The following is a 12280-nucleotide window of genomic DNA, read 5'->3' as shown; positions in this document are numbered from 1 at the left end:
CTTGGTCAAGATCCATTGTTTGAAGCTTCATTCTGAAACCTTGACCTCATTTGGGCCCATTAGGGTTTCTTTGTGGTCCTGCAACTTTGTGACTCAAATTCCTCAAGGATTACATAGAAACCATTTCTCCTTTGGGATTCTTAGGTCTAGGATACCTCTTGTTAAGGGATATTCTCCAAACCTAGGTCTAGGTATTCCCTAGCCCTTCTTAGAGAGCCAATCACCTTGCTTTCAAAGCAAGTAAACAAATTATCTAAGCCTCTCTTGTGAATAGGCTTTAGGAATCACTCCATTTATTATCATTGATCTATCTATCCCCATGACTCCTCTCGTATCGGAACTCCTCCAATTGGTCAAAATTCGTAAAGAGCAGGGAGCTTTAGCTGAGGTGACAATGGGCTATTGCTCCATTGTTGCCACTTGACCCAGTAGTTGCTCTATAGGATCCCCTCCTAGGACCCCCGCTAGTTTGAGTGGTAACACCACCAAAGGATAAGGAACTGGCCCTCGTTTGTTGATGATTACTTTAACTTTAATCCATAAATTTCTCTCTCCTCTTCCTGCCCTAATTCATCCCCTTTAAGTCCAAGCTCTCAAACCAGGGCTTAGTGCAAATTGCTAGGAAACAGAGAATGTTTGGGATTAGAGAGTCTAAATCCAAGGGCATGATTGGTTGCCTCAAAATCAATCCTCTTAGTAGGCATTCACCTCAATTTTATCCATAAAATTTCTTACCCTAGTTGTTTGCACTAGGGTAAACCCTAGATTGTTGTTGCTTCAACTTAGGGGCTTCTTTGAGGGTTTCATGTACCTTTTTCTTGTTGACAATTGTAGTTGGAAACCCTTTCTCTTTGCCATGACCTTTGGATATCCCAACACTCAACCTATCAAGCAAACCCTAGGTCTCGTGCATCATTTAATAAGCCTCTATAAAGAAAGTGAATTGTCTCCTATTGGAACCTTGAGCCTCAAATATGTCTTTCTTGTAGAAGGACTCTTCAAATCACCTCATACCCTAACCGTAGAATATCTATTACGTGGCCTACACACATATCGAGACTCCTCCCATTCGTGAAAATCCATAAATAACAAGGCATATTAACCATGGTGAAAGTCGACTCCTATCTCATTGTTTTGACTCGATCTAGTGATAGCCTTGTAGGGTACCCCTCTCCAAGACCTACTAGATTTTGCAGCAACACTGAAAGTTAAACAGCGAAAGCAAGCACAAGAAAACAACTATACAAAAAATACCCTTCAACTAATCTTCACTTTTTATTCTTTGAATAGTGAGGCTTTTGTTACTAAGAAATTTGCGCATAGAGAAATTACAGCAAAATAAAACCCAACAAATCTTCCCCTAAAAAACCTCAATTTGCACCTATGCTGGTTGTACAACCTGTTACCCACCACTTCGTGGGTGATATCCCCAGGAGAAATTTATTCTCCAAGATGAGCCTCAACCGACAACCAGCAACGCTTTGATGCCTCCTACTAGCTCGTTGTGTATTTCTCCACCACCTGAGCCAGCCATGTCGTCCCTCACCCACCTATATTGATCTTACGTTTGAAGGTGGGCCTCCCAAATCTAAAGGTATGTCTTCTCATTTGGTAATTGAGTATTGGGTTTACTTAACATGGATACTTCTAGGTATGGATTGATGGGGACATTTTGCGGAAAGAGTGGCCTTAGTTTGTACTCTTGTCTCCTTGATCTCTTTTGGATGTTACCCTTGAATCTTAGTCTAGTGGGATCTCCGTTATTGACCATTTGGTTCTAGGGTGGTACTACTTGGGAAACCCCAACTTTGGGTGTGCGGTCCCGCTCCTTTACCTACACATATTACTCCCTTTCCACTCACTATACCCCAATCATCATTTCTCCCACCTGGGTCGACATTCCCATTCTGGGTCCACATCGGGCTAGCCTCCCTATCCCCTTGCCCCCACCTTAGGTCAAGCCTAGAATGATGCCTCGAAGGTTGAAGCAATTAAAAGAAAAAGAAAAAACATAATTGGCCACATTTAACAGGAAATTGTACCACAAAATGCAAAAGATGGTCGGGACAAAAATAATTACCACGTGGGCAAAAGCCAATACATGAGCTCTACCCCATACATGGTCATCACCCTAGTTCCATAGGCCCTAGATGAGCCTCCTTTATCATTCAGAATCCAAGATTGTCCCAACCCCTAGAGGGCAACGAACCGCCCTACCAAAAAAAGGGGTAATCACTGCTATATCTTACACATCATGCTCTTGTCCTTTGAGCCCTGAGCAGTTAATTAAAGAAAATTCATAAAAGGAAAAAGGCATATAAAGAAGGGTGGAAAAATCAAGGCCGAGGCACCTCATGTACCACGACTGCTCCCTCCTATACATTACATACCCAGGTGTGGGCTTCCCCTTATCTAGCTACCCCTATGCCCCACTATGTGGCCTAGGGCTGCCCCTCTCATTCCCTATTCCATCTCACTTATTTGTCACTTGCCACCCCCATTAGAGGGATGTACCTTGGACATACTATCCCCTCTAAGGGTTGAAACCACCTAATAAGGTACTTGGCTAACCCCCTTTGGAGCTTGGAGACACTAGCACATGCCAAAGCCCACTATGGAAGGGCATGCCATTATGAAGTGCCCACTTTGCTATCCATGATTTGTAAGCTCTTTTACTCGATTATTTTAATAACTGATTGTACTGGAAGCCTAGGCAACGCATTGGATCTTATGTAGGATTGCAGGTGGTTTCCATTTGGGTTTGGTTTCCCTATATGGGATCCTGACCCCCAAAGGTCTACATTGACACATGTAGGGTGTGCATAGAGAGCCATGGGCCTCCACAGCAACAAGACAACACTCCACAGATCTTCATGGATGTTCAAAGACTACTAGCGATCCACTTTTGGGATGATGGTGATATGCTTGGTACACTATGCCCAGCAAGCCCCATAGGAGGCCCACACTCTTGGAAGGTATCCCAGCACTTGTACGATGTCATGGCAGCATTCATTCCACTACTTGGACCATTGCAGAGGATCTACAGACATCTTCGATTCATATGGAGACCCATGGGGTCATTGATGTGCCCTTAGACCCATTGGGAGCACCACAGGTCTACTACTTGGAGAACAAGGGGCCACCCCCTTGTTCATCATATTCCGAGGAATTTATTCCTCAATATGGCACTTCAAGATATTATTGAGCCTTTGGAGGGCCCTATGACATGTACATATTATTATTTGGCCCCTTGTGAGGTTTATTTTTACACTTGTGAGCTAGTTTGGTGGGCTTGTCACCAATAGGGGTTTTATTTGCACATTATTTTATCATTAGGGGCTAATGTAGGCCCATAGGCTAATTCGAACTCCTTAGAAGGCTAGATATTGATGTTAGATACATTCATTTGTATTATCACTTGACTTGGGATCTCTCTAATCATAGAGAACTTCACACTTTTTCCTTGGTCGATATTTTTTGGAGATGGATGAATTTTGATGTATGGATTTGGGCTATTTCTCTTGTCTTGGAGCTTTATTGTGCAAACGAAATGCTGGTTGGGTATACTCTATACCGTTGTAAGTGACTTTTATTGATATTATTCTTGTTGCTGCACACTGCTAAAATTAGGGCTAGTTGCTACATTATTGAAATGTGGAATTGAGCATGTTTTAGCTATTTTAATGTATGGGCCAATGTTATATGAATGAAATTTCCTAGAGATTATTTATCTTGAGAAGCTTGCATCATTTACTTTAAAGTATAAATGCTTGAAGGTCACTTTTCTTTTCTTTCTCTCAACATTGGATGAAGTTGACTTTCCAGGCCTCCTTGATCAAGAAACCAAGTTCTTACTCACCACCATCCTTGACTCCATATCCCCAAGTGAATTAGGCACTAGTCCCTTAAAAAGGTGATCATTTTAACCTTTCTTTTACCATTTTTCCCCTTTTTCCCCAAGTCTAGCCCCATTAGGTCACCTAGGGCATCAATTTCCTGGGAGTTGACCCAAGGAAAAATTTCAATCTCCTGGTGGGTCCCCTCCCTCTCCTCCAAATTTGAGGCAATTCCAACGGTGGACTCTCAGGAATCCCAAGCCCTAGCTCTAGGGTCGAATTTTGCCTAGGCATCCCCAAGACTATACCTCAATAGGATCATTTCAACCTTTCGAAGTAAATATTCTTGTTTGGTCCTTCCCCTCACCTTGTCCAAGATAGGAACATCATTGGTAGCTCCATTCCATCCCCGAACCTGGGCTAGGTCCACTTGGCCCCCATGTGGTCCCACTTCTCAATAAAGACTATTTGTCAAGGACCATTTGGGAATCCAAGTTTCCAATGATTATAGGGATTGAGAAACTCCTTTATAATCTTATCCTTTCTCCCTCAACCCTCCAATCCTCACCCCTTACCCTTGGTGGACCAAGTCCCTTGCTTAAAGAGAAAGCCAGTTCCACTCTTACTCCATCCTTGGGAAAGGGTTTTCAGGGTCACTCCTCACCTATCCATTGACATCTACTTTACAAAGTGATCCCTACACTACCGGGAGTCCTCCCATCGGTGAAAGTCCGTAAAGGGCAAGGAGACTTAGCTGTGGCAACAGTGGGCTAAGCCTCCACCATTGCCCTTGACTTAGCAGTTGCCCTCTTAGGAACCCCTTTTAGGTCCCTTGCTGGTTTGGGTTGTAACACAACCCACACACAATTTCTACTCCACATTTGCAGCGCTGCTGCTGCAAAACCTGCATCACGTGTGCAGCCTGCAGCTCTCCTTGTGCAAAAAGTGCAAGCTGCCCTCATCCTCACCCTTGTGGCCCTACGAACTGGTGCTCAAAAATTGGTATGGCCTCAGCTTCCACTCAATCACCTTCTCCATAATTTCTCTCTCATTGTTGCAACACTTCTTTTCTCTTTAGCCTTTGATTATCATTCTCATTCACAAAATCACTCTCAAATTTCTGTCAATAGTGTCTTTATCCTCTCCATATACTTTCTTTTATAATTTCTTTATTAGCTAAATCCCTAACCCTAATTTCCAAAGTGATGGATAGCTAAGATTAAATCCTAACCGACTTGAGATCAATGCTTGAAATTAAAACAAATTCACTAATGTAATTAAAATTACATTTCCTTGGTTTTCCTACCTCAATAGCCAACATTAATTAATCAGCTTAATTAACATGTTTTTGCTAAGTTAGACATAGGGTAAATCATAAAGACAACTTAATAAATTGGGCAAGTTTCCTAAGGAACCTTTGGACGATTCCTGCATGCCTGACACTTAGCCAATGCAGAAATACATGTGTTGTTACAAACATGAACATATCACATATAAATTCTGGGAAAACAATGAGTTAATTGTCAAATATTGTGCCAATATTATAGGTATAAGATAAGACAATTTTATTATTGTCCAACAAATGACCACAAAAGTAGGTCAACACAGAATGGGACTGGTGAGTACAATAATGCCAATACAATGTCGGAGCACAAAAACAGCTCATATATAAAGTCAGATGTAGAATGTCCAGAACTGATCTAAACTTAAAAAACTTAAGTCTGAAGAAAACTGGAAGGAAATTCAACTACAACTTTAGACATTTCCCAATGTCCAGAAAAATGTTGGATAGGCATTCTCCTTAAGCCATGGATGGAATGCATCTGCACGCTATAAGCAAATTAAAAGACCAGTTGACTGCATTGTTGAGAAGAAACACTGATTTGAACAGTAGTTTCAGGTATTGCAACTTTACAAGCAGTGATAATAGTACATTGTTGCATTAAGCAACTGCATTCAAACATATTTCAGTAAACAAAAACAAAAAAGTATTCAAACATACGATACCCAAAGGTGCAGGATATTTGTTTTATTAATAAATTATGACATATACAAAAGAACCCACTTACCAATTAGGCTGCATAAACAATGCAAATGTATTGCGCTCTACTCCATGGGCTTTGTCTCCTCTGGGCGTCTGTATTCAGATCAGTTTATCTATTAATCCACAAACATTGATCAAGAATATTTTTACAATGCAGAATAAAATTTAAAAAGTCCTTTAGGTAGACTCCCAGATGTCCATACATTACACATGAAAAAAAAATTATTTTAATACAAGCAGCATTTTTCAAAGAAAAAATAGTCAAGCACTTTCCTGAGAAACTATCACTAAAACTTTTAGCCAACCTGCCATAATCAGCAGCAAAGAAAACGCCATCATTCATATTTGTTAGCAAAATAGTATTTTGTAGACAAGTATTATGGCTATAGACATATTAGCTAATAACAACTAGGGCATGCAGACAAGGATGAGATAATGACAAATATGTAGAATCTTGGATCTGGCAGACATTTACATATTGTATGGTCTTGTATCCGATGACTAAACAATCAGACAATATAGCTTCCTTTTCATAATACTAATAGTTGTTTCAATTTTCACATGGACGTGCCATAAGTCAACACAAAATGATTTGGATGTAGTCTGTGTTCCCTGCCTTGGTAGCAAAACTCCTTTATATCATTTTAAATAGTATGGTCTTTGTTCTACTAACCAAGATTATAAACTGTCTCATATTTCACCACGCCAAGCATTCCGTGGACCAGATTATGGATTTCCTCACAGATGGAAGTTAGTTCTTGGTTTACATTTATTGCATTACAAGGGATGTTGCATGGATGCTTTCATCAATTCTTTGGTCTAGTATTATGCTTCTTCCATTTTTGGTGGAAAACCTTCCAATGTTCTTCAAAATACATCCGTTTCAGCCCAGACCAATTTAACCTGCAGCTCTATGGATAAAAAACTCAATCAAAAAGAAGGAAAAAAATATATAAAAAGGTTCCCCACTTCTAAAACCTAAAGCAATGTTATTCAATGATGCCTCTGTTAATTTTCTAGTGCTAAGAGGACAAGCACAATTTTCTGCTACTGATAATTACTTCTAATGATATTTTTGCACTTTCCAGATTATCATTAAGCAATTATACTTCAGAAAACTCAACTATAAATGCAATAGAATAGCAGAACACTAGAGATCACAGTAGAATAGTAGACACCAGAAATTTCACCTGGGAAACCCAACCTTGGGAGAAAACCCAATAATCTCTTCCAAGAGAAATTATCGTTCAATTCGACAAATGGTACAATCTGATTTTTCAGTCAAAGTTGGTCAATCTGACCACATAAACTAGCTATATCAAACCTGGTCGAAACTGCCAAAAATAACAGTCTCTATTGTTTATGCTTTTCTTCTACTATTCTTTATTGCTCTGCTGCATTGTTGATGTTATTTTTCTCTCTACATAATTGCTAATAATGATGAAATGATGTTATGGAGTGAATGTTATATATTGAAAAGTTTATAAATGCAATTATCTTCAGCGAGGAACAATATAGCCCTAAAACTTAACAAATTACTCCAAAGTTTGCTTTGTAACTTCAAACAGAACTCATTATCATCAAAACAAAAGCAATTCAGCCTCGATGGAAGTATCAACGCTTTGTACAGGTGGCTTGATTATTCTCATTTAGGAAACTATCACTTCATGTCCAAGGGTTATACCAGCTATTGAAGCTTGGTTCAAGCACTGGTTTTTTCAATCTCTGGACATTCGAGGCTTATCAAGAGGAATACACAACATCGGGTCTATCCTTGGAGGATTTTTTTTCAAATTTCTTCCCTCTGCTTTATTAATGATTTTGAAAGTTAGAGAGTTAAATTATAATTTAAATGTCTTCAAACTTACAAACCATATTGTGATCAGAGGCCCTTTTGGGATTCTTTTATGGAGTCTCAGGTCTTGGAAGGTGACAATATTATAATAGGAGGGGATTTGAATTTCACATTATCCTTAAGGAAGTTTGGGGCTCTCAACCTAGGCAAAATTAGTTGGAGGATTTCTTTAGACAATTTTTGGAGATTTAGAAGCTAGTAGATGTAGAAGCAATCAAGTTGGCTCTAATGTGGAGAAATTTTAGGAGGGTAATGGAGGAATTACAAAAAGGATTGGTCGGTTACTAGTATCGAAGTCGATAATGTGGCTCCCTTTTCTATTGAAATGTTAGGCAAGTTCTGGAGGGATCTCTAATCATAGCCCAATTATTCTAGAAATGATCAAGGAAGATTCTAAGCTTAGGATCCCCTTTAAGCTCAATCTGCAATTGCTAATGGAATAGGATTACAAGAAGTTGGTCGATGATAATTGGAGTTACCTTTCTTTGGATAGTTTCTCTTCATTTACCTAGTAGTTTGCAAACAACATTGTTAGAATTAATCCATTTTGAGAGTTTCGGGTAAAGAGTTCTCAGCCAAGAAATGTGCTCAGTGAAAGCATGCGGAATCCAAAATAAAAGCCTTCCATGGAGATTCAAAATAAAAGCCTTCCTTTTTTGGCATGAGGATTCAATAAGTCTTCAAAAATTGGAGGCTGAAAGGCATGACATTATGGAAAAGGAAGAGGCTTTATGGAGGTTTAAAAGTTTCCTCAACTCAACCCATCTGGTTCTAATTCAAAAGGTAGGACACAAAGCAATTCGAGGATATTCAACCAATTTTCTATTGTAATATAATATTAGGTCAGTAACCAAAATAAATGCAATTACACTCAAGCACATTTTTAGTTAGATCATTTCTGAAGAGCAATTTGGTCTTCTCCACAATCAATGTATTCATGAAATTGTTGCTCTAGCAGAAGAAGAGCTCCATTGCATTAAGTCGTCAAAGAAACCATATATAGTTATCAAGATCAACTTATCGAAGGTTTACAATAGAGTTATTTGGACCTACCTGATACCCACCAATAGTGGGTGACCCCATAGGAGAAAATTTTCTCCCATCATCTCTTCTAATTGGCCAACCAGTAGTCCTTGACGAAAACTTAATTGATGTCGATATGCCATTCATATCTCTTCCACATGCATTAGTCATATGTTTTCTCACCCATTTGTCAAGAGCGCATGTTGGAAGGTGGGCTTCTAATCAAAAGGCACTTTATTCATTTTACAATCGGGTGCTTCTGCTTGTTTGTATTTGGGTATTTGAACTTTGGAATGCATTTTGGGGTGACTTGGAAAAAAGAGGGGTTTCGATCGTGATCTTGTTCCTTCCCCTTAAATGGGGGGATAATTTTCAATCCTAGTCGAGTGGGACCTCCCCTAATGGCCCAATAGGTATAGGAGAGGCACTACTTGGAAAACCTGATTGGGATAACGTAGTACCATCTCTCCCTATTCCATACTTACCAATTATCATCTCACATTACAAGCCTTTGTTTCACCTCAATTTTTTGGGTTCAACTAACCGTGGGTCTTTTGGGTTTTGGCACACCCCATTCCACATCCACATTCCTGAGTCGAGCCAGTAAATTTTCCCTAGGAGATTGATACAGCTAAAAGAATAAGAAAGAGCATATGAAGGCCACAAAAGAACAATCAAAAGAAAAGAATATTAAAATGCAAAAGATGGTCAAGACATACAAATTAGCAAGTGGGGAAAAGCCAAGCATAAGCTTGACCTCGCTCATATGCCCATCAGCCAATTGTTGGCAATGTTCCACCAACGGAACGGGGGTGAAGTGTTGGAGAATGCAATAGGGCAAATATTAATTCGATTTCTCCTTAACTTTAATAAATGCTTGTCAACTTTATTTATCTTCTTGTGTTTCTTTTATTACATCTTCTTCATCAAACAGTTATCAAGAACAAAACAGTAAAGATAATGGACACATAAATTAGGCTCCAAGCCAAGGAAAAACCTGTCCAAGGGGAAAACCCAAAAAAACTCTTCTCTTATAGAATCTGCTTCAAATGAGACAACCAAGACCCAAACACTAGATCAAGTCCTCCTCTAGGCACCAAGCCATCCCTTCAACAAATTCCTTTTAAGATGCCAAAAATCAGCTTCTAATCAACAAGAGTCAACTCGTCAAATCTACTTCAATCACAGATTTCGGCTCTCTAGTTCAAAAATTCAGACCTACAGTAACTTCAAAATTTTGGCCTGCAATTTTTGGCCTCCCTGCTGCAAAACAAAAACCCTAATTCGAACGTGTGAGAGGGAATTAGCCCAAAAACAAAGTCTTCCTTCTTTGCCTTGCTTTTCTCCTTCTATCCTTGTCTTCTTCGCATTTATGTCGTCATCCTTATTGCAGATCGAACTTGTATGTGTGTGAGTACCAAATGAGGTCGAAGTTCCTTCTATATATAGCCTTTCCAAGAGGTCGAATAGCCCTCTCTAGGCCGAGTTGTCTTTGGTTAGGGCCAACTTGTGCTTGGAGGATCAAAGGACCTACACTCAAAATCATTAACTTTTACATGTTACAACTTGCACAATAGAGTCTTATACAAAATATAATGACTCTTGACTCAAGAAAAATATTATTTTAACATGACAAACCCTAGAAGCATGAAGAACATGCTTTACCTAGATGACCATCAAACTGGAGCATGAAACCCATGCTCAAAAATAATATTTTTCTTTCTTATTTTTCTTGTAACATAAAATATACATAATGATTTGAGTACATTGACAATTATGAAGACCGAAAATAGTTACGTTTTCCAACACTCCCTCTTAACCAGGGAGGTATTCATAATTGTACACCTAGTACAAAGTTATTCTCAAACTGAACACTTCTCATCAGAAGAGTCGGATTGGTAAGCCATTTTTATGTTGAAAATACTGAAAGGGGGTGAATTAGTATTTCCATTTTTCTTTTTCAATTGGTTGGTTAATCAAATATAGAACATGCATATTAGAACATAAAGGTAATCATCTAATCAAGTAGACAGTACACAAGAATTGGCTTTTACTAAAGCTCTGTTATGTATGATGTACATACACATTGTTAGTTTTTGGTAGCATCGAAGTGCTCTAGCCTTGAAAATTGGTGGAGAGGCTAAGGCACGTGAGTTCTAAAGAACCCAGAAACTGTTTGGTGAAATTCCACCCGGATTGTATTTTATTAAAATAATTAATATTTTTAATGGAGTTCCTAAGTCTCAACTTAGGGAAATTAAGATATTAATGGGTATTAATCAAAATATGGGTGAAAATGATCTAGAAGGCGGATCAAGTCATGTTTTAATCTAAGTCGTTGATTAGAGACTTAATCTCGGTTGTTGAAGACTCAACAGGAAAAGTATAAAATGGAGGCTTGGGGTTCATTTGGAAACACACACGAAGAGAACGAATTGATTTGGAGTTCGATTTCTGGGGCTAGGAAGTTGAGAAATTCAAACTGAGTGATCATTCTACAGCAAAGGGGCAATGAGAATTCGAGAGAAGGATTTTCCGAAGAATACTGACAGAGAGGCAGAGAGACATCGCCGTAGCCGAGAGAGCTGACGCTGGTCTAGTCTAGGCCCACATAGCCTTGACGCAGAGCCACAAAGGCCAGCGCAGAGGGGAAATTTGCCTATCACACAGAAGTCGGAACTGCCGGAACAGCCGAGATAGTTGACACAGAGGACAGAAGAGGTGATGCAGGGCTGACGAAAAGCCTGAAAGGCTGACGCAGGGCATACACAGGGCCAACACAGAAGTAGCCAGGGTTAGCCAGTCTTGTTGTCGTATCAGCCGGAATTTTGTCAGGTGAAGTGAGGTAAAACTCACTTAGATTTTCCGCCAATATTTTCTCTGTAAAGGATTGATAGATGAGCATCCTAGAGTTGTATTCAGATATCTCTCATGTATAATAATAAACCCTTAGAACTGTTGCATTGATTTTCCCACATTAGGTTTTTCCGAGGACTATTGTGTCCAAAAATAAGTGTGTCCTATGTATCTTGTTCTTTGCTCTGTTATATGTTTCATGATATCAAATATTTAATTAGTGTAGGCTGTAAAAGTAATTTTCTTCAATATTCAGAAGAATAACTTGATGAATGTAATTTAAAAATCAAGTAGCTGAAATAGATTCAGATTTGCTGCAGTAGGGGTTCCTTCAGTGGAGGAATTTTCACATGGTATCAGAGGATTGATTTTGAAACAGGAACAACAGATCCAGCGCTGAGCAGCGACACGGAAAGCTGCACTTGGCAGCAATTCAAATCCCCTTGAATGGATTGCGCAATCTTTGCCAGGAAGCAGATCCGAGGAAATCTCTCTCTGAGTGAGACGACAAAGAAATACAATTTCCAGTTCGTGAGTTTGCAGAGGCAAAGGGAGTGACGCAGAGCCTCAGCGTAACGCTCGAAGGGCGCAGTTTTTTCCGGGGCAGGAATCTGCTAGAAAAGAACGAAGACACGTAGAAGGGAATTTTCTCCTCAGAGAAATTTC

At 39.4% G+C, this 12280-nt stretch overlaps 1 protein-coding gene across 1 annotated transcript in view; it reads right to left on the bottom strand.

Annotated features, from left to right (window-relative positions):
• LOC149259569 (2-oxoglutarate (2OG) and Fe(II)-dependent oxygenase superfamily protein) overlaps positions 1-12280 on the bottom strand; it is a 538837-nt gene that overhangs the window by 64817 nt on the left and 461740 nt on the right. The window contains exon 13 of the mRNA XM_089376311.1: positions 5906-5973. Within this exon, the coding sequence (XP_089232437.1) occupies positions 5906-5973 (68 nt within the window). The remainder of the gene's footprint in view (positions 1-5905; positions 5974-12280) is intronic.

The sequence above is a fragment of the Pinus tabuliformis genome, chromosome 6, assembly GCF_031772625.1.
Source record: "Pinus tabuliformis cultivar Carrire ecotype Pingquan chromosome 6, CPIR1, whole genome shotgun sequence".
In the NCBI taxonomy this organism is placed as follows: domain Eukaryota; kingdom Viridiplantae; phylum Streptophyta; class Pinopsida; order Pinales; family Pinaceae; genus Pinus; species Pinus tabuliformis.
This window is presented reverse-complemented; position numbering and strand designations above follow the sequence as displayed.